Here is a 23,674-nt window from a genome sequence, read left to right on the forward strand (position 1 = left end):
AGTTTATGAGTAAGCGCGTCAATTACCTAATTTAGCTATTAGACTAGCTGATAACTGTTTGTTTAGAGCGCTACCTTGGTGAAGAATGCATTTACGTTAACGTTATCCTAGCTAATGTGGGTAGGGATGACCCCGTCCCGCCCACACGTAAAACACCATATTTTAGAATCATTCTGTTCGCTATTCTCATCCAACTCCGCATATGTTGTCATTATACATACTAGCACGTAAGCATGCACAATTTCACACTGAAGACAATTAGCTTGCTAGCTATGATTTAACGTTACCTTGCCATCCACTTAACGTTAGTTTGCAACTTGAATAGTTTCAAAATGGCGGTTTGAAAATTGGAGGCTGGGCTTTGTGTGACGTCAGAAAACAATGCTCAATAATCCTTAAACCCATATAATAGACATAGCCTATCAACGTTTATAGAATAGAATAAAATATACTTTATTTATCATTGTGCATTAGATACACAACGAAATGTGCTTGTGCAACCACTAAAAAAAACAATGCTTACATCCACATAGAGTAGACCCCTTAACCACACTAAAGCACATTAAAGCATGCTTGCAACCCCACGCACTCACACATAAATATATTAAAAAACATAAATAGCCTAAGCTTACACCTTTGACATTCAGACTAGAGAACATCGGGCCACCTCTGAATTTTGAAGCCAAATCAATTAATATAATCAAGAAGCAAGCTGACGAAACAGATGAAACAGTTTGAGCCTACATCTTCATTATGGTTACAAATCTTTCAGCCCTTTACAAAACCTGATTTCTAAAAACAAGCAGACTGTCGGTACTCTCATTAGACGCCAGATGGCAGCACTACCAAGAAGTTAAGGACCAAGTGGGCTGCAGGAAAGGTTGTTGGCAAATTACTACGAGTTGTAATCGATGACTGTTCACTGTAGGACACATGTTCAATGATTACTGAATGTGCTGTATAAGAGCTGGTGGTTAGGCTGTAGCCTAATGTTGTAACGCAGCTTGAATTTCTGTCTGACGAGCCGAGCATCATCAACATTTTTTTGAAAATCTACAGGAGAAATTTAAGATTGAAAAGTCTAAACAAGCCTTTGGAGGGAATACTGAGCTCACCAGTATCAGCAGTTGTTAACCAGTGTCAGCAGGATGTTAAACGATAACACAGACAGCCTAATATGTCAGAATGGTCAACTTTTGGATAAGAATGTCATGGACGAAGAGAAACAAATTATTGTTCTTGAATTTAAATATCTATATCAAGACAAGGCTTGAAGAGTAGCCAACATGCCTTTGCAACATGCAGCATGTTTTAACTAAACAGAAATTATCTAATTTAGTCACTACAGAGATGAAAATCACGAGTTTGTTGCCTAGCAGCACGTTCCCGTCTGATTCGCCCTCGCTCTTGCTCGCTCTGTTGCGTTTTTAAGGCGCGCCTCGCACCTGAACGGCACAGCTGTGGAAACTGTGGAAAGGTTGAGTTCCAACCGTCCTTTTCATGGAATAACCTATCACTGCATAATTGTATGTAGCCTATATTCTACCCAAAATGCGACGGATTAGAAAATAACAAATTTGTACCATCATTCAAAACCATTTTATCAAACATTAGTTGGAGCACGACAAAATGTCTTTCAAATGAGAAATAGATAATTTTGAGGCAGAGGTAAGTCTGTTTGTATTTGATGCATGTTTTGAAGACATTTGGTAATTCTTGTCTCATTTATTATTATAATAAGATAAAAGTCAAACTTGTGCCTATAAGGAGATAAGCGCCTGTTGGTAAACGATTGCGGACTTTTCAGACATAGGCTATATAGCCTAGACCAAACAGTTGTCAAAATTAGTAGCCTAAACTTGACTATCTGCATACGTGATCAGCTGATGACTGACAGCAGTCATAAACTGGTAGATTTTATATACATTTGATCATTTTTCATAGTTTATATTACATGTTATTATTTGGTGACCCATGTTGCAAAACAACACCAGTGTTTTGCCCTCAGACCTTAACCATGGCATTTAGGTCCAGATGATTTTATGACATGTTATGGAAGGTAAAAATTACACAACTCTTACATTGTTGTATATAAACTTTAATTATTGTAGTCCTTAGTCTAGTCCTTATAGGATATGTCATTGACTCTAGTGGCACATATATATAAAATATATAAGTACATACAGTAGGCTATATACAGTATATATTTCTTATCAGCCATTATATGCTCTGTGCCACCATGACAACATAAAAGAGTGGAGTGTACCAAAGTGAATTAATGATTACAAGAATAGTACCATTAGTACAATTAATTAGGCAAGCCAGCTAAAATATTTAAGTCTTGATGACGAGCTTTGAGGAAGTAGGACACAGCCATAGGCTTTTCGCGCTGCTCTCATCTGATATCACAGGCTCTCTTTGCAAACAGCAAGTTCGTTGAGGGAATAGTCCAAGAACTGGAAAAATACTGAAGTGCATTAAAAAATGTTCCAGTTTATATACATGCATCTAAAAAGCACTTAAACCGAAATCTGTGACCAATGTGCTGTGAAATTGTAACTTCCTCAAGTGTATTAATTTCCCTGTTTACAGAAACAAAATGGGTGTAAACTCCTGTGAATGATGAGTCTGGATCAGTAAATCAAATGAGACTCACACACACAGGCAGGGGCTGGGGGAGGTGGGGAACCCATTAAATGACGAGTACCAAATGGTGGACTCACATGGGCCTTAAAAGGTTCAGGATGATTTAAAACAGTAGATAGCATGTGGAGCCATTTTCAACCCATAAAATGTTTATAAAAATATTTTTTTGTAGAAAAGACCAGCACTGTGTTCCATTACAATACAGTTATATCATTTAGTTTACAGCTCAAAATACATACTTAAGTATACACTACCTCATTAATTTGAATACCCATACAGGTCCTCCACACTGTCCCTCTCAGTATGACCAGTGGTACCTCTAGTCCAGCACAGTTCTATGGGGACAGTGCCTCTCTCCAGTCCCTGGATTCCAGTGTTTTCTACAGTGAAGCCCCTCCACCAACTGATGACACTTTAGACTTCTTCATTATCAATGTTGGTGGAAGCCGCTACATCCTGTCCCATGAGCTTTTGGCGTCCTACCCTGAGACTAGGCTGGGAAAACTGGCCCTCTCCACCCGTGACTGTGCCTTGGACCTTTGTGATGACGCAGACCTCCTGGAGAATGAGTTCTTCTTTGACCGCAACTCGCAGACGTTCCAGTACATCATGAACTTTTACAAGACAGGTCACCTGCATGTTAGAGAGGAGCTGTGTGTGGTCTCTTTCCTGCAGGAGATTGAGTACTGGGGGATTGATGAACTGCGCATCGATTCTTGTTGCAGGGAGAAGTATTACCGGCGTAAGGAGATGAAGGAATCAATGGAAATCGCGAGCAACGTGGATGTCATTGACAGTGAAGAGGAGGACTTCACTGGGGTGATGTGCCAGGACTTGAGACAGAGATTATGGGACCTCTTGGAGAAGCCTGACTCGTCCCCAGCTGCAAAGACATTTGGGACCTTGTCCATGTTCTTTGTGGTGGTCTCCATCTTGAGCATGGCTTTGATATCTCTGGACCTCACCTTGCTGGGGCAACCGTTCCTGGATGCACTGGAGTATGTGTGCATCGTTTGGTTCACAGGCGAGCTCCTGCTCCGGTTTGTGTGTGTGAGGGACAAATGTAAGTTCAGCAGGAGTGTGGTGAACATCATTGACCTGCTGGCCATCCTGCCATTCTACGTCACGCTGGCGGTGGAGAACCTGCACGGAGGCTCCACGGAGCTGGAGAACGTGGGCCGGGTGGTGCAGGTGCTCAGGCTGATGAGGTCACTCAGGTTGCTCAAGCTGGGCCGCCATTCCACAGGTGACGTGTCTATGTTTGTGTGTTGATAAAAAAGATTTCTCCCAACCAACCACCAAACTCATATGCACTTTGACTGCTAGTACATTTCTACTGATTTTGAGGAAGACATGTAGACATAAAGTGGTAGATTTGAAATTGGGGCTTTGCTCCTGCAAGACAGTGGCAAAGCCAGAATTTAAAATTTGGCCCGGTCTGTGCAAAAATGAGTGGACACAACTCTAACTCATGGTCCATCACAGCCAAATATAGCCTCCGGCTGATCTGAAGGCAGTTTTGGCAGAGTGAGTGTGTGCGGTGTAGCCTCAGTAATCAAACTAATTCAATCTTCTGTATTTGACCTAATTGAAACTGACTACATAGTAAAACAAAGAAGACAGTAAAAACGCTGCATCTTTATCCGTCAAGCACAAATTTCTAATCAGAAGTATAACGTATGACCTGCTTTCACAACAAACAAATGCACAGTATCATGACAACAGGCACAATAGCCTCTACTTGCAGATACCCATTGCTGGAACTATGGTCAAATGTTTGAAGAACCTCCCACACCAACAACACCCAGTGTAAGGGCAGACCACCCTATAAGATCACTCTGTAAGGGCAGACCACTCTCACTCTATAAGATCACTCTAAGGGCAGACCACTCTCACTCTATAAGATCACTCTGTAACGGCAGACCACTCTCACTCTTAAGATCACTCTGTAAGGGCAGACCACTCTCACTCTAAGATCACTCTCATTCTATAAGATCACTCTGTAAGGGCAGACCACTCTCACTCTAAGATCACTCTGTAAGGGCAGATCACTCTATAAGATCACTCTGTAACGGCAGACCACTCTCACTCTAAGATCACTCTCATTCTATAAGATCACTCTGTAAGGGCAGACCACTCTCACTCTAAGATCACTCTGTAAGGGCAGACCACTCTCACTCTAAGATCACTCTCATTCTATAAGATCACTCTGTTAGGGCAGACTACTCTCACTCTATTAGATCACTCTGTAAGGGCAGATCACTCTATAAGATCACTCTGTAAGGGCAGACCACTCGCACTCTAAGATAACTCTAATTCTATAAGATCACTCTGTAAGGGCAGACTACTCTCACTCTATTAGATCACTCTGTAAGGGCAGATCACTCTATAAGATCACTCTGTAAGGGCAGACCACTCTCACTCTAAGATCACTCTCATTCTATAAAATCACTCTGTAAGGGCAGACTACTCTCACTGTATTAGATCACTTTGTAAGGGCAGATCACTCTATAAGATCACTCTGTAAGGGCAGACCACTCTCACTCTAAGATCACTCTGTAAGGGCAGATCACTCTATAAGATCACTCCGTAAGGGCAGACCACTCTCACTCTAAGATCACTCTGTAAGGGCAGACTACTCTCACTCTATTTGTTCACTCTGTAAGTGCAGACCACTCTATAAGATCACTCTGTAAGGGCAGACCACTCTCACTCTAAGATCACTCTGTAAGGGCAGACTACTCTCACTCTATTAGTTCACTCTGTAAGTGCAGACCACTCTATAAGATCACTCTGTAAGGGCAGACCACTCTCACTCTAAGATCACTCTGTAAGGGCAGACTACTCTCACTCTATTAGTTCACTCTGTAAGTGCAGACCACTCTATAAGATCACTCTGTAAGGGATAATTAAGATTTTGATTTGCCACGATGAGCAGGACGTGTCACAGAATTGAAAAGTGGGACTTCCCTGCACTACCAACTAACTATATTTAAGTGGTATGAAATAATCCAGTGAGTGAAAATGCATTGTTTATAAGAAGGTCATAAGTAGCATGTTTTACATTTATAAAAGTAGGAGGCAATATGGAGTAAAAAAAACTGTTTCATAAGTTTGACATGCTGTCTGACAGTGGTACATGTCATGGGGGTGATTGTGAGGTATAATATGTCTAAACATAAGTAAAATAATAGTGAACATGTCTTGTTTGGGGTCGGTTAGGAGAGAAAATAGGGCATGTTTTCAAATCCATGGCCTTGTGCGCACTGTTTTAAAACTCGCTGATGACTTAGGAGAGATCATAACAAACACTGCATTTTGTCTGAGAGAGAGAGAGAGAGCATACATTTATTCATTCATATTTTCTCAATTTTCCCAGAAAATTCCAACGAGCCAGACCCACAGTCGCAAAAAAAATAAATAAATGTCCCAGTGCTTTGTATGACTTGCTTTGATCTTTTTTTCTTTTTTTGGAGAGCAAGGATTTCACTTTGAGATGCATCCTCAGCCATGAATAATGGAAAGAAATTATGTCAGAGAGGCAACAGGGGCAGAACAGTCTGGGACTGTGCACATCACATCAACTCAGAGGAAATAAACAAGCTAACAAAAAGAGCATGCTTGTGATATCTCTGTCATAATGTATAGATATTGAAAGAAGCTTGCCTCGATGAAAAGCTCCTTTGGTTTGATCCTTTAAAAGGCCATGGTGTATCTTGGCAAAGATTATTTGAATAAATGTTTTTCCAGAGAGATGTAAGATTGTATAATACATGGGAGAGTGACTGTTTCATTTATATAAATTGGTTAGCTGACATCTACTTGAGTTTAATATTAGTACAAGACACCAAATTGCATCTGTAAGATGGGTGTCAGATTTACTTTCTTCATCAAAAGAAACATGATAGACAAATCCTTTTCCGTGTAGACAGCATATAGCCATATCCATCAAAATGTAATGTTGTTCTCAATTATCTGCACCAACCTTCATATTTCATTAAGGCCCTCTTCTGTCAAAGCTATAATTGTATTAAATGATGAGACCAATCAACAAGGGGAATATACAGAGGCATGTCACCCTTGTGTAACATAAAACAAAGCACATATGAGATACTACAATAAAGCAGAGAGTTCAGCAGCATGAGTACTTAGAAAAATAATAAGCCAGTGTGCTTGTTATAGAGTAATACAGTAAAAACCCTTTCTCAGGGATGTCTACGTAAGTGACTAGATATGCATATTTCGAGTAATTGTAAAGCTACAAGTTATCTTAATGCTGTCTTTCTCTGTATTGGCTGTATGCTCTCATAAATTCTTTAATGTTCATTTAACATACTGAATATCTGATCATAATGTTTCACCGGTGATCCCATTAGCCCAGCCTTGACATTGAAGCAAGTCTCTTAAGAGTAACATATTGACAAAATCAAATCCGCTTTCAAGCAGTGAGTTCCCCTCCTGCTGAGAGCCAACATGCACATTTTCATTTTCACTTTCACAGATCATGAACAAATAGGTTTTTGTCAAACAGCAGTCACGCGTTTAACACCCCAGGAGCTGTTAGAGTGAAGTTTTGGTATATTAAGATCTTTTCTCACAGCTTCTGTTAAAAGCCGGGATGGAAGACATGTGGAGACATGCGGAGAAGCAAATCTTAAAAAATGTCTTCAACAGTGCATTTCAATGTTCAAAAAGTTCTAAGTATATCTCTGGCACTCAGAAACCTGTTATAAAACTCCCAAAGTCATGATGCAGCGAGAGTTAGTGATACAAATGGTTTGAATCAGTCCACTCTGAAACAGTCTTTTACTCAACTGTAATAGACTGAATAGCACTTCTTGTCAGCGCTCTCATTTTAAAAAAAATGTATTCCAGTTTATTCCAGTGGAGTGAAGGTGCACTATCAACAGTATTTATGCAGGCTGGAAAATTAGCGTTATTCTTGCTAATGATGGTGAACGTGAATGAGCTGAGTTTTGCCGGTTGTGAATTAGACCCAAAGACCCAGAGGCAGACAGCTGCTGAAACGAGCTGCAATAAGGGAACAGTGGGTTAGCCTGTACGTCCACATCCATCTCCTCCAGATAGCATCTCTCACTCACAGCTGCTTCCACTGAGGTGAGCTGCGTAACATTGAGAGGAAGATTTCCAGCCTATGAAGGGCCTCCGTCACACCAGCAAGTTTAAATCTGCCACAGCTCTGTGGGGTGTTATTCCTCACCCCTCCAGAGAAAATGTATTATGCATTGCAGGGGATCAGAGATGCTGGCTAGGCAGAGAGCTTTCACACTCACACTGTAATGAGACATATTTCATCTAGAGTATATGAAAGGAAAACATTTGAAACTAGGTTGTTCTGTCATACAGCCCTAGTTGTCTGTTTTCAGTTTATACAGTGGAACACTGTATAAACTTTCTTTGTTTGACCTTGAGTGTGATAGTAAATAATGGATACCAGGTTCAGTTAAGATCTTTAATACTTCTGTATTATTTAGAATAATTAATCCTAGAATGTGTTTGTGCACTCTGGTACTCTGGTCAGAAACATCTTTGAATGTCCACATTGTATTGTGTAAGCATACAGAATGTTTCCTGTAATCTGTAACCTGTACGAAAATGAATACAAACTGTCTGTCTGCTCTTTGTACATGTGTTTGTGAGGTGTGCATTGATAAAGACAGGCATGTGCTTTCTTCCGCAGGTCTGAAATCGCTAGGCATGACGATCACCCAGTGCTACCAGGAGGTGGGTCTGCTGATGCTATTCCTGTCCGTGGGCATTTCCATCTTCGCAGCGGTGGAGTACGCCATTGAGCACGACCTGCCCGACACCACCTTCACCAACGTGCCCAGCGCCTGGTGGTGGGCCACCACCTCCATGACCACCGTGGGCTACGGAGACATCCGGCCCGACACCACTGTGGGCAAGGTGGTGGCCTTCCTCTGCATCCTGTCGGGCATCCTGATCCTGGCGCTGCCCATCGCCATCATCAACGAGCGCTTCTCAGCGTGCTACTTCACGCTTAAGGTGAAGGAGGCAGCGCTGCGGCACAGTGAGGCCCTGCGGCGGCTGGCCCGCGGCTCCACCTCCGAGGGTGCTGCGCTCGGGGTGAACCTGCGCGACGCCTACGCCCACAGCGTGCTGGAGATGCTCCGGCTCCAGGGGAGGGAGCGGGCGAGCATGCGCAGCAGCGCAGCCGATGACCCCTTTTGGTAGCGGGGAGGAAAACGCACACGGACATGCAGTATACACACACACACATACACCCACAGTAAGTATCACACACACACACACACACCCTTCATCCCATATTTTTGTATATTGGGACACTTGGCAGCTGGCTCCTACAAAGGACATACACATGTACAGTGCATGGTATACATGAACACAACATGAAGCAAGTGGGGTTAGAGATTGCGGACAGATTGGAGTAAAGAGAAAGACATTCAAAAGTAAACAAGTACATATATTCTCATTTGCTTCCACAACCAGTACAGTAGTCCGTCATATACACAATTCAGTGAGAAGCAAGAAGAAACAAACCCAAACATACAGTTAGAGAATATGTTGGGGGGAATGCGATGGAAGAAAGCTGGGTGGGATGGGCACTTACTGTAGGCTCATAGGTTCAGGATCAGGCACATTTACACACATAAACACTCTAAACAAGATTTCCAGCATAGCCCACAAGAGAATATGAGCTTTTTATCATATTTGCCCCAATTTATCTTCTAGAAAGCCATGCTTAAAATGAGGCTCCTCAATTCATGCAATCAATTAATGAAGCTTTAGTAGACTGACTTGGTCAAAAATGATGTTGTATCTTGTTTTATTCTACATGTGATAACTTGTCCTTGTGATAGCTGCTTTGTCTTCATTCACTGTACCCTCTTCTCAGAGACGGGTAGGCTCTAGTTCTTTGTGGTCCAGTGTGGTTAAATATGTAAAAATATGTCTCGCGGAGGCCAGTTGCATAATAAACCAGCCTCTTTGTCCCCATTCTGCATCCCCTGGGAGAGTATGTTCTTTTGAATGGCATACCTAGCGCCTGAGAGGTCAAGGTAACCTGTGTGTCAGGCATCCTGTCACTGAGCTGAGGAGTTGCTGGAGAGACCGCTAGACCTAATTTAGCTAACACCTTGTCAAGGAATCAGCAACATGCCATGCCAGTTTGTCTCAGCATATGCAGCCCACAGTGGAAAGTTACATAAAGTGAGGTGCAGTGTGTGCGGTAAAGATGATTGGCACTCCAGTGCTGGAGAGCATCATTATCCTTTGCCAAGAGTGGAGGATATCTAACACGTAACTTCCCTGGTGGGGAGCACTAGAGGTAAAAGCAATTCAGGTTCTTCCAGGATACATTTTCCCTTTTTATTTCCACCTGGGACTCTCAAATGGCCTGCTGTGTTGTAAAATGTGTACGAGAGAAAGAGGGATTATTGTGGCATATTAAAGGTAGTGTGTATGTAACAAAACACTTCTCTTTGTTCTCTTCTCTTTTTGGAAAACAATGTTCCATTTTGAAATTCAAGGAATTTCAAGAGAGTAAAATAAACATTCTGTGCGACCTAAAAGTATGCAGTACCTTTCCTACACATCTGTTCCTTCACTGTGTGTGAAGTTGGAGCCTGAGAGTTTTTTGACAAGCCTTCTAGGTTACTGCAGAGAACCGAGACAGCATACACATTTAAGGCTAAACAGCAGACACAGGGAGAAAAAAAACAGAGCTGTCTTCATCAACCCCTCGCTCAAAGACTGTGCTGAATCTGTCAGAAATAGCTTAGAAAATGTTCTTGGTATAGCTGAAGGGGTGGTTTAGTGAAATTATAATCCTTTCGAATCATCCAGTAAGTGGTTCTTTGGCTTGTCTGCACAGCAGTGGTGTCAACAGATTAGCTCTAACAGACCATCCATAAATATTCAGTTGAGGAAATGATAACCCTCTTCCATATTTGTGTTTTTAAAGCAGATGCCATGTAAATGCATGCAACTACCCTAAACATGTCACTTTCTTATGATTTTGTTGTGAGATATTCCGGCTCCAGATTAGAAGAATCTTCACTGAAATGTCTTTCAGTTTTCCTACAGTGAGATAGGTTGACGTCTGAAAGGAGAAACATCATTTCTACTATCCAGTTCTTTTTTTTTTAACGGCACATTACAACTGGGAATATGCAGAGCCCTCAGCACTGAGACCTGCTGCATCAGAGTAACCTACTTTCAAACCTCTAAGATCACATTCCCAAAGCGGACATCTTCATTTCCACCTCTTCTTGATAAATCATGTTAGCTTAGATCTCCTTAAATGGCTACTTGGCAGTCTTTCTTATCTGTTTCCTGACTTATAGCCTGAAGGATCCTTACGGCAAGACTCCCTCTGCTTGATGTTTGGGGAGTATACCGGAGGCATGTCCACAGTGGCAAGCATGGCATAAAAAAAGGCTTCAATTTTAGAGATTATTTTGATGAAAACTGGTTATGGCAGCAGAGAAATTGACATATTGTGTTAAAATATATATATGTATATATATAATTTAATCATTTATATAATTTAAATGGGGATCATTTGAATGGTTTGCACATCTAATCTGCCTCTTCAGAACCATTAAAGAACATTATTGGCAGACAGTCTCACGGTTTTATATTCATTGTGTGTCCTCAATCAACATGCAGAATGCTGACCTTAAAATAACCAACACCAGTTTAGAACTAATTTCAGGAGAAGCAAGTCCTGTTCCATATTCTTTCTCCTTCACCTCTGAATGGCTATTTAAGTCCTCAAAGAGGCATGTAGTACAATGGCATCTGAATAACACCATTCATTATTACCTATGAACACATTATTGTGTATTATAGACTAGTATTCCCACAGAGAATTCTATAGATTAAAACGTTTTCTTTTACTCCGCCTTAACCCAATGAACTAAATAATTTGTCTTCTTAAATTAGTAAACCAAACCACAAAGCAATAAGAGTCAAGATAATTCTTGTCTTGCTAGTGGTTGAGGAGTAGGAATGATAGAGTATGCCTGATGCGCCATGATAATGATCTCGTCCATTTCTCAGCCAGCTTGCTTTTCCCCGAGCTCTTATGGGCGCCAGGGAAAACAACCAAATGTATGACAGGATGTCATCCTCTTGGCCTCTAGGGTTTTCCATTGAGTTATTTTTCAGTCAAAACATACGGTAGCATTACCACCATGCTCACCATTACATCTGCAGCTGCTACCATGTTGTTGTTGTTATTCTTCTTCTTCTTCTTCTTATTATTATTATTACATATTACTCGAATAAATATTATTATTTATGCATCAAATTATATATTTCAGTTTGTCTATTTCACGATGTTAACTCACTGGTTTTCTTCATTTATAGTGTGCATGTATCAGTTTTTACTGAATGATTACCACATAACTTTGACAAGGCTTGAGTCCCTGATTCATGGCCGAAGCCGAATTTGCTAGGCAAACATTCTTCATCCCAGTGGATAAACTGTGCGTTCAATCAGAGTTGCACATCCTGAGGCGAGCAGCTGTGTTTACTGTTGCAAGAGTGATGTTAGGAAGAACAGCCCTGCCTTACTTAAAACATGGGCAGGCTGCTGGAGGAATGCTCAGATGAATGCTAGGCTGTTATCATCACAGCACATGGACCAAGGGTTATTGGAATAACATTCAGTGAACTTTTGAAAACAGATAACAGGGTGAATCTGTCCCTGTGGCAGGGCTTACATTTATGAGAATGAACAACAATCTCAGTTTATTCTAAAGCATTCTGATATATAGTATAATACCATCCTTCATCCCCTATCCAAGTGAATCAGTTATGCTGTAGTGTAGGTTCCTTATCGCAGAAACTGCGATATCACAACGGGACTTGACCTAGTGTCATGGGCCGAATCGAAGAACTTATTCATTCACGCCGATAGGCAGGGAGACGTGCGTCGCGCTCTGGCCCCGCCCCCACCGGAGCCCATAAATACCGCCACGCACATCTCCATTTTCTTTTTCAAAATCTTTGCTTAAGATTTGGACTTCCGAGAAATTACTCAACGCTTAATACTGGTCGTATAACATTGTTTCTGCTTCTTTCCAAAAAAGATTTAATACTCGATACGAGCTGGTGAGTTTCGGGTTATTTAACCTTTCACTACCTCAAGAGTGCTACAAGTACGACTTGCTTGAAGAAAGTCAAGTTCACTGTCTGCAACGTGTTAGACTGGCTAGTCTTTGACTAGTCTGCTAGCTTGGTTTGCTAACCTCGTGTTGGTGATAGTGTTCTTAACATTTCTTTTTTCTTGCAGAAATGTCGCAACAGGCATACCCGGTGTGTGGGCATGCCAAGGAGAAGGGCGACCGCTACCGCCGCTGTGTTCTATGCCTCGGTAGTGTAAGATTCTTTTCTATATTCAGACTAACTATCCCTAATCACAAAAGGTGGTCTTGGTGGTTGTAGAATGAAGTCTCAATCAAGGAGCTTGAAGCAGTTCGGATCAGAGCCAAAGATATTTATTGTGGCATACAAGAAATATCGCTAAGTACTTTTCAGAGCCTAAGTATTTAGTCGAGGTGGAGCAGAGTTCTTTCAGGGCACACGCGGCCTGCGTGGATCCGTCCTGGAGAGGAGATGGTGTCCGTCTCTCGTGATTCTTGCTCTGATCGACCTGAGTCTAGCACGCAGCCCAATTTAACCAGTATAATTACGTAAGCCAAATAGAATGTATAACATCTCTACCAGAGGATTACACACACACACATATGAACACGTAAACAGTCTCATGAGCTCATCGATGCCCTTGCCCTTGGGCCTGATAGAATGGGCGCCTTTGAGGAATGCTACACAGCACATACACAGAGGGGCCTAAGCAGACATAGTGGAGCTGTCTCCAACGGGCATCATATGCCTTTAGTATACGTTATGGTGACCTGTTAACCTTACTGGGATCTGGGCCTACATGGTCCCTCAGGAGGGCCTGAAAGTGATGGAGGTACCTACACTAGAGATCTGTACATGAGAAATACACCAGAATCTAACAGTAGGGAGCACGCGGAGGCTGCTTTGGGCGGCGACGACTCCGGGTGCGACGTGTGAGCGGGTTAGGGTTAGGGTTAGGAGACGTTTCGCGCTATGGGAGCGCGCTGACACAGCGACTGCAGTGCCAGCCGGCGAGCGGTCCTTGGCCGGGCTGGTCGCCTCCTCGGCCCCAGGCAGTTCAGTGTCCGGTGACCGCCCTGGGGCTGCAACCGGGCGGGGCTGCCTGTCCTCTTTCGCCTCACCTGCCCTCTTGGTCACCCCAGACCCTGAGGCTGTGGAGCTACCCTCCGGTTCTGTTATCCCCGGTGGGCGCTACGATTTCGGGCTGGAGACGGAGAGTCTGGTCGACTACTCTGATGCCTCAGGCGAGGAGGAGGAGGAGGAGGAGGAGGATGGGGAGATGGATGTGGCGCTACCACGGGCTAGCTCGCCCCCGGTCACATCCAAGATGCTGGGTCCACAGCTCCACGAGGTGGCAATGAGAGCGGCTCACTCTTTAGATCTCCCTTTCCCTCCTCCGCCCAAGGGGCGGACATCCCTACTGAACGGGATGTTTTATGGTGGCCCTCCGGTGGTAGCTCAGTGCATCCTCCCCGTCTTTGAGGAGGTGCGCGAGGAGGTCAAAGCTACGTGGGGCACGCCCTATTCAGGCCCTGTCCCAGGCTTCGGTTGCTACATGAATGTAGACAAGGCGGAGGAGTTCGGCTACCTCTCCGGTTGCGGGCTACCTGGCACCTCCCTCCCCCACGATGCGCCTCGGTCAGGGACCCCAATTGCCCACGCGGGGGGCCAGGCATCAGGCGGCGCTGGCGGAGAAAGCCTACTTAGCGGCTGGGCAGGCGGCGTGTTCTACGAACACTGCCACGCTGTAATAGTGCTATCAGGCTAAGCTACTGTCAGAGCTCGCGGCATCACTGGGGGGTAGCAACGAGATTGTAGTGGAGCTCCGGGGAGCTACGGATCTCAAGCTGCGTCTTGCGCGGTGCACCTCCCAGGCTCTGGGGAGAGTCATGGGAGCGAGCGTGGCAACGAACCGGTCGCTGTGGCTTACCCTGTCTAAGATGACAGACAGAGAGAAGGCGCCCCTTCTCGACGCACCAGTCTGCGTCCAGGGCACGTTTGGAGAGGCTGTGGCTACGATGTCTGCTAAGTTCGTGGAACAGCAGAAGAGCAAGGTGGCTTTCCAGGCTTGGATGCCTCGCTCAGGCAGCTCCGACACCCAGTTGTCATCGGGACAGCGAACCCTGAGTGCTGGGCAGAAGAGAAGCGGGTTTAAGTCCCCTGCTCCTCCGGCAAAGGTGCAAGCCGGAGCTCGAGGCTGGAACAGACACCAGTTCCGCCCCGCGGCACAGCTGCAAGCGCAGCCACAGCCAGCGTGCTCTGCACAGGGCGCTACCCACCAGGGACGGCAGCACACTGCTCACCGTGGCAGGGGCCACAACAAGAATCCCGCTTCCTGAGAGAGGGTCCTTGACCACGGAGAGGAGAGAGGCGGTGGATCCCTGGCCACCGAGGAAAACTTGGCGTCGCTCTCATGAACAGATCATGGCAAGCACGGTAAAAGTATTCCAACGAGCACAACATTCAAACGTTCATGTCATTCACCCTGCCCCTTCGGAGCCAGTCATAAGACATGCTTGTGTAACTCCCCCCGCAGCGCATGCCCAGCGTTTGCAAAATAGTTTTTTATTCAAACCATGTGGGGGCAGCCCTTGATCTCACCCCCCTCCTTATTCGTAACGGGGACAGATCTAGGTTTAGAAAAATTGACAATTAGCGGGTTAGAACCCGACAAATTCAACCTGAAGCCCAGCCTAGCCAGCTGTGTGGACGGTTGGCGCGCATGCGCAGCACCACCATGGGTGCTGAAAACGATAACAGAGGGCTACGCACTACAATTCGCCCGCCCCCCTCCGAGGTTCAGCGGTGTGATCCAATCAGTCGTGCCTCTGGAGCAGACGAGTTTCCTATTGGAGGACATAAGTTCACTGCTCAAGAAAGGAGCTATAGCAGTGGTCCCTCCCGAGGAGGCGAACACTGGGGTATACAGCCGGTACTTTCTCATCCCAAAGAAGGATGGGAGTTATCGGCCTATACTAGATCTACGCACATTGAACAAAGCATTAAAAAGGTTGAAGTTCAGAATGCTGACTCCACGCAAGCTCATTCAGTGCATACAGCCAAACGATTGGTTTGTTTCGATAGATCTCAGGGATGCATATTTCCATAAACCGATTTGCCGCAGACACCAGAGATTTCTGAGGTTTGTGTTCAAAGGAATAGCATACCAATTTCGTGCCCTCCCGTTCGGCCTGTCTTTAGCCCCGAGGGTATTCACGAAATGCGTGGACGCAGCAGTCACTCCCTTGAGACAGCGAGGAATACGTATCCTCACTTATCTGGACGACGTTTAATAAGCGCACGATCAAAGTCAGCGGTGGTGCAGGACTGCCATCTAGTGGTAGCACACCTGCATTGACTCGGCTTCGTCATAAACAGGGAAAAGAGCGCGTTGGTTCCCCAACAGCGCGCTCCGTTTCTAGGCATGGTACTGGATTCCACCTCAATGAAGGTTTCTCTGTCCCCAGCGAGAATAAGGGCCATTCAATCATGCGCACGCCAGTTCAGGCCGGGACAGACAGTTACGTCTCTCTGCTGTCAAAGGCTACTACTAGGGATGACAGCGTCAGCCGCAGTAGCGTTACCCCAAGGGCTATTACGCATGCAGCCGTTTCAGATATGGTACCTCTCTATGAAGCTCAGCTCCACCAGAGACAGGTACCGCAAGCTGACAGTGAACGCCAGATGCATGAAGGCGCTGGCGATCTGGAAATCACCCCGGTTCTTCGCCATAGCGGGCTCAATGGGCGTGGTGAGGCACCGCGTCGTAGTGACCACAGACGCCTCCACGACAGGGTGGGGGGCGGTCTGTGAAGGGAGATCAGTGAACGGCGGATGGTCTGCAGAGCAGGCCGCGTCACACATCAATGTGTTAGAGCTACAAACAGTGTTTTTAGCCCTGCAGCATTTTCTATCCAGATTAGATGATCATCATATACTGGTAAGAACAGACAATACTTCCACATACTTCCTGAGGTGGACCTGTTTGCCAACAGAGAGAACACCTGTTGCCCCCTGTGGTTCTTGCTGGGGGCCGAACATGCGTCTGTATGCATTTCCCCCGATCCCGCTTCTCCCACTGCTGTTAGGCTGGATAGCGGTCGAGGGCAGGGAATTGTTGTTAGTGGCCCCCCACTGGCCCAGTCACCCATGGTTGGCGGATCTAATCAGAATGTCTGTGCAGCCATCATGGGAACTACCTCTGAGGATCTCCTAACGCACAGGTCCATCTGACAGGTCGATCTGGCATCCCCAGCCAGAACTGTGGCGGCTCAGAGTTTGGCACCTGAAAGGCACAAGGTTTGTCTGACTCGTGGTGGAAACGATACAGAGTGCGCGGGCAGCTTCGACCCGGTCTCTATATACGTTAAAGTGGCGCAGGTTCGAGAAGTGGTATGTTGAGCGTCAACAGGATCCTATCAACTGCGCACTGGGCGTCATTCTGGAATTTCTCCAGCAGTTACTTGATGAGTGGAAGGCTGCTTCCACTCTCAAGGTCTACCTGGCATCCATCTCCGCCTGCCACGCAGGAATTAATAATAAATCCCCGGGCTGTCACCCCTTAGCGTCACGCTTCATGACAGGGGTGAGACTTCTCAGAGTGCCGGACAGGCACCTGATACTGTCATGGGATTTACTGATTGTATTACGTGCGCTGACAGGGCCTCCATTCGAGCCCCTAGAGACAGCGGACATAAAATATGTTTCATTAAAAACGGAGCTGTTATTGGCACTGGTGTCAGCAAAACGCATTAGTGACATGCAAGCCCGGTCTGTCAGTCCATCGTACCTTCAGTTCTCGATAGCTGGGGACAAGGTAGTGATGAGACCGAATGCTGCATACACACCTAAGGTGGTAACAACCCCGTTCCGCAATCAGGTAATGCTGGCAGTGTTCTCGCCTCCCCTTTTTGCGTCAGCAGAGGAGGAGCGCTTGAATACATTGTGTCCGGTGCGCTAATAGAAACTGTCCCGTTACTTACGTAAACTCGGTTCCTTAAGCACGGAACAAAGATATAACAATAGTTGCGTGATACAGTGTTTTCTTCTTTTGGGTGGGTGTTTCAATGCTCAGATTTTGATCCAAGGAAGATGGAGATAGTCACCCTGCCTATCGGCGTGAATGAATAAGTTCTTTGATTCGGTCCATGACACTAGGTCAAGTCCCGTTGTTTTGTGTTCCCTTTGTTCCGTGCGTATGACACCTTAAAAAAAAGGTAAAAGGCATATAAGTATCAAAACTATACAGAAAACATAGTACTTTGAAGTCATGTTTAAACCCGAAGATTGAAAAATGAAGTTTTTACGGAGTTTCAAAGTGTGGTTTTCGCTACTCTTATCGTAAAACAGTTGCCGGCTTACCTGAAATCTGTCAGGTGGTCCCGTGACGTCAGCGTCGGTAGACTTAATTCTAGAACTAGTGAAGGAGGGTGAAGAAGTTCCGCGATTTCGAGCAAGTTTCTGTCACAGACTCGAGCGAAGATTCAGAAATTGAGGAAGACTATGATCCGGATCAGTTAGTACACGAGATTGTGGGCATTGAGCCGTACCGATTCGAGCCCTATCTGGATGACGAGCCAGCAGAAGAGGCGAGGTCTGAAAACAATGACAATGTGCAGAGACGGAGTGGCCATCGAGATTTCCCGGTCGTCCCGGCAGGCCAATGAGCTCACGAGAAGCAGCCTGAAGACTGCATGCAGCCGTGGAAAGTTCATGAGCGGCCCGTGAGTTAAAATAAATGACAATCATATTTTGTTCACGTGAAAGCCACGTTCTCCGACAGATGAATCTGTTGAGAGTCCAACCAATATATATAACACTAGTTGTCGATCTACTTCTCACTAATGGTGTGTGTCGAAATCACTTTCATTAATCCAGCCTACTGATTTTTGTTTAACCTCCTATCTTGATCTAATTCTTTTTATTCAGACGTTATATAACTTTCATGACCACAAATATAAATTGGCCAGCGATTTAAATCGTTTTTTTTTGTTCAAAAACTCATGTAGAATGGTCGAAGCAAAGCCTCATGGGAAATGGCACCTGCGTATCGTGCCTTTGTACAGTGAACATAACTTGGGCCAGATGGGCTCGTTGTGAGCCGGAGGTGGGCCGGTGCAGAAAAAATTGTCCTGGTGGATTTTTGTGTCCCACTCCGCCCCTGACAATGTGCATGTGGATGGGGCGCACGGAAACGCGGTAGGCGAAATTCCGAGAGATATGCAGAGACTGCAAAACACCAAATGGTTAGGACAACTTTGACCTTGTTGACAGTGACCAAGTTCAAAAGAGTCCCGCCGTTGCCATCATTGCCATTTTATAACACGGGGCGGAAGTGAGTCACTTGGGAAGTCGGTAGCTCAGTGGCGCGGAATTCAAATGTTGATTTTAACAAGTATATTTATATATTTTAAGTAAACATATATATATCGATTGTGTAATACCTCCTTTGTTTTATTTATTTGAAAAATGTTGTATTACGGTGTCATATGCACTTTAAGGAACCAAGGATACGTAAGTAACTGAGACGTTTTTTATATATGTACTGTGTGAATTTATGATTTCCAACAAAAAGACAGCATATGGTTGACATATCCTTTTTGCAAGATAATCAAGAGTAGATATTGTATTTCATGGGAAGATGTAGGGCGTTAGTCGCATTTCCCATGAAAGTGTGGGTGTGAAAATGAAAAATGAGAGCAAAGATGACCTCTGAATTGTGGACATTTCCCACAAATGAGTCAGTGTGGAATGGGACAGGTACTTGAGTCCACATCAAAGACAGAAAGTGGAACAGATCAGAACATATGGAAAGAGGAGTAGGATGTAGGAAACGAGGACAGCTGGAGGGCAAACTTAAGGACGTGTACTTTGTGGTTGAACAGCACACCTGTCTGGTTTTTCTGTTGTTGACTTTGGTATGACACCATCCTATAGTCTCTCCATGATTTCTGCTGATATAGAGGAACCATTTCCCTTATGGTTTTGTGTGTCACTTAATGACAAATACCTGGTACGATACCTGAACAGACATTCTTACCCTTACAGCCATGGGCAGTGGAACCCACATGATCACCCTTACAGCCATGAGCAGTGGAACCCACATTCTCACCCTTACAGCCATGGGCAGTGGAACCTACATTGTCACCCTTACAGCCATGGGGAGTCATTATCACCCTTACAGCCATGGGCAGTGGAACCTACATTATCACCCTTACAGCCATGGGCAGTCATTATCACCCTTACAGCCATGGGCAGTGGAACCAGTGGCGGCGCCAGGGGGGGGCTAGGGGGTGCTAGAGCACCCCCTAGATTGGCCATAGCACCCCCATAGCACCCCCAAGAAAATAATGGTTTATTTAGGCCTATTATTGTTATTTAATTTCATTCTGAGTTCTTAATAAAATGTATTGTGTAATAATAATATTTTAATCACAAAAGAAAATAACAGATTGAAATAAACACACATTGTTCACGTAGCACGACACAGACACGTTGCGTGAACGTGATTGTTCAATGAGTAGTAGGCAGTAACAGTAATCCTCGCGATCGGTCAATTCTAAGTCAAGCGTTCACAAAATCACGAAAATAGATCGGTATTTGATCCGCAAATTTCCTCGAGTTGAATAAGATGTTCAAGAGGAAGAAAAATGCAAGAGGTGTTGGATTCTGATTCTGATGTAGAAGAAGAGGAACATCCTGGTCCAAGTCAACCCTTCACCTCTACTGAGGGCGCTGCTAGCCATGCTGCTAGCACCCTGGGTGACTTAAGCATGAGGATTCAGCAAACAGGGGTAATGTCCGCGAGTTGCTATCTGTAATTGGAACATTTGATAAAACCGTTCAGAAAAAGTTAGATAACAACCCGTCAAATGCAAAGTATGTGCACCATGACGTGCAGAATGAGATCATCAATGTAATGGCAGAAATGATTAGGAAACAATTAAGGGATGTTTTAAGCATAGTTTTGTGCGCACTTTTTGATACACCTTTTGATCTCTTATTATTGTGGTTTCTACTGTTTGGTCTCATTCATGTTTTTATTGATTGTGACCTAAAATAATATAGCCTACACTTTTTGAAAGCATTTCTGACTCTTTGCCTTTTTAAGTTAATTCTATCTGATATTCTAATCTGCCGTCTTTAGTTAGAAGTGTATTGAACTTGGTATGTTTAGTTTAATTTGTCGTATGGTAGTGGTGACCTGGTAGTCATCTGGCGCAAACTTTAATCCACACACTGAAGTAAGTGAAGTATTTGGGATTACGTTATCTATAACATGCTGCATCCATTTTGACCGTCGGAGATGAACGCAGCTTTGTGCGCGTCCGTCAGAAGTAGCCTAATGATAATAATAATACGATCGATTTGAATGACGCTTTTTATGTACCCCAAAGACGCGTTAGAGATCAAACGTCTAAACATATGTGACGATATGGTGGGGAGGTGTTGTAGTAGAGAAAAATGAGACTCATATGCTATCACCCTAAATTCATAGCACCCTCAGTAAAACGCCGAGCACCCCCATAGCACCACCAGAAAAAAATCTCTGGCGCCGCCACTGAGTGGAACCTACATAGCACCCTTACAGCCATGGGCAGTCATTATCACCCTTACAGCAATGGGCAGTGGAGGTCATAACATGATGGTGGTGAGAACCCAACAGAGATTTCACTTCAGAGGAACTGAAAGTGCTGCCTGTTTCTCTTCAGCCTACATTTGAACACACACTAATAGTGGATTTGAAGCCTGAGGAAATGTTCAGCTGTGTGTTTGAAAGGTCCACACACTTAAAGTAGCAGTAAGGAGTTTTGGTTGAAAACGAGCATCTAACTAATGAAAAGGCATGCAAAATTCTTACACACACTAATTACAGCACAGTTGGGACATGCAAACAAACGTTGTTTGGCAGTATAGCTGGCATTTACAAAACCTTGATATTTAACATGATAACAATGATAGCAGCATATTGTATGGATCAATACGCTATGTGGGACGACTAAAACACAGATAAAACAGTGGCCACTGAATAAAAAATGAATTCAAGTTTAAAAAGGGGTACACTTTTGCAGTCTTTGACAATCTGATTCAAGGTCAGCCATAACAATAGAGTTATATTCACTTGGTCTTGAGGACAACTGTGGAGGGGGAACCATTATGGAAAAAGATTGAATAGATAACATGCAACCTTGAGAGATTGAAGCAGTGTGTCGACACCAGAAGCATTGGGCAGAACAATAACACATGGCACAGTCATGGCAGTGCAAGGCTTCATCATAGGTCAGGTCTTTGACAAGTGCAATGCCATGTGTGTCATGAGTATGAATGCAAATGTGTTAAGAGCCTTATAGAGGCCCTTTGTCAAAAACACCCTTGGCCAAAATGAGCAAAGGGCAATCCATGTGAACACGGTGACCATAGCTGATATTTTTCACATTACCTTCTCTCTGTATCTGTGGCATCATGTCTTAAAACCAACTCTCCCCTGCTGCTTAGGCTCAGTACGAATTCCTTTCATCTGACACTTCAAACATTCGCTCATTAGACCGTGCTAGTCCTAAAGGAAATGCTCCCTTTTTGGAAACTCCATGGAATAGATGCCTTCCCTTGCATGCACCCATAGATTAGCTGCTGGAGTATGCTCAAGAAAAAACAACAACATGGAGTGAGTTTTGAAGTTATTTTTTTTTTGAGATTCATGATCCAGGTCAAACAATCAGAGATAATATTCTGGATGCAGAGGAAAGAAATGTGGGCTACGCGGCTTCATATGTTTATGCAGATCATATGCTCAGGCAGGGCTTTGAACCAGAATTTTTCCCAATTGGTTCATTCCGAACAGAAACAGTATTTTAACGTTTCCGGTTTTCGTTTCAACCCTAAAATTGACGTTCCTGAACCGGTTAGAACAAAAAAATAAAGTTCCTGAACCGGTTAATAGCGTTCCATGTCAACTGCGGCAGTGGCGCCTGCAGCCGTACGGCTGTACACACTGTGCGTACCTTCTCTTACGCGAGAAGAAAAAAAAAGAGAGAGAGTCTGAAAGTTTGGCAAATTTCTACCCAAACATTCATTGCGTCTTGTTGACAATGCCCGTTTCCACAACGTCTGCTAAGCGGTCATTCAGTACAATCTTAAGACATATCTACGAAGTACGATGACTGACAAAAGACTGACCAGACTTGCTCTCGTGAATATTCACACAGATTTGGAAATCGACAGTGAAAAAGTACTAAAACAATATGCAGAAGGAGAATTAACTTAAATTAGAAGGGCAATGCGTTTAGGCTGTAAACCATTAGACGGCGCCTCGGATGGCAGCCTCGGTGTATCGCTCTCTTGTAATTTTTCTGTTTTGTTTAAATTGTGTCTTCAGTTTTCCCGTTCCTGACACTTTAACCAGGGAAGAACTACTGTATGCTCGCTAGTCCACTTTGCAAACATTTTTCCGGTGTTCACACACTTACAAACTTTTGTTTTAAAAGATTGTTTTGGTCGGAGGAGCACGGTCAATGGCTGCAGTGGTGCCGGTTTCGGGTGTTGCCATGGAGATGACAACAAATGCGGTTTTCATTACTCCCACTTCTATCACTTTCACCAGGGAAGACCTATTGAATATCCGACGGTCCAGTCCACGAACTTTTTCACCTGTCTTTATACATCCGGAATCCTTTCCAGAGATTCTGGTCGGAGGAGCAGCAGCACCCTGTGGAGTTTGGATGAGACGCAGGCGAGGGAAGCGCGCTGGAGCGCTGGTTAAACTGCGAGAGCGGGGGTTCCGTACACCGCTTCCATCGTTACATCTGGCGAATGTCCGCTCTCTGCCCAACAAAATGGATGAGACAAAAACACACTGGACCACTGCTACACAGTT

The 23,674-nt window shown here is 44.5% G+C and overlaps 1 protein-coding gene across 1 annotated transcript; it reads left to right on the top strand.

Moving 5' to 3' along the window:
- Positions 1 to 2,949: 2,949 nt before the first annotated feature.
- Positions 2,950 to 19,896, top strand: kcnv1 (potassium voltage-gated channel modifier subfamily V member 1; the record flags this gene model as incomplete). Its single annotated transcript, XM_080857708.1, has 3 exons — positions 2,950 to 3,892; positions 8,348 to 8,917; positions 19,849 to 19,896. 2 exons carry the CDS (start codon positions 2,950 to 2,952, stop codon positions 8,860 to 8,862), a joined length of 1,458 nt encoding a protein of 485 aa, XP_080713834.1. The 3' UTR covers positions 8,863 to 8,917; positions 19,849 to 19,896.
- Between the last annotated feature and the right edge of the window lie 3,778 nt (positions 19,897 to 23,674).

This window comes from Sprattus sprattus, assembly GCF_963457725.1.
Source record: "Sprattus sprattus genome assembly, chromosome: 19".
NCBI classification, from domain to species: Eukaryota; Metazoa; Chordata; class Actinopteri; order Clupeiformes; family Clupeidae; genus Sprattus; species Sprattus sprattus.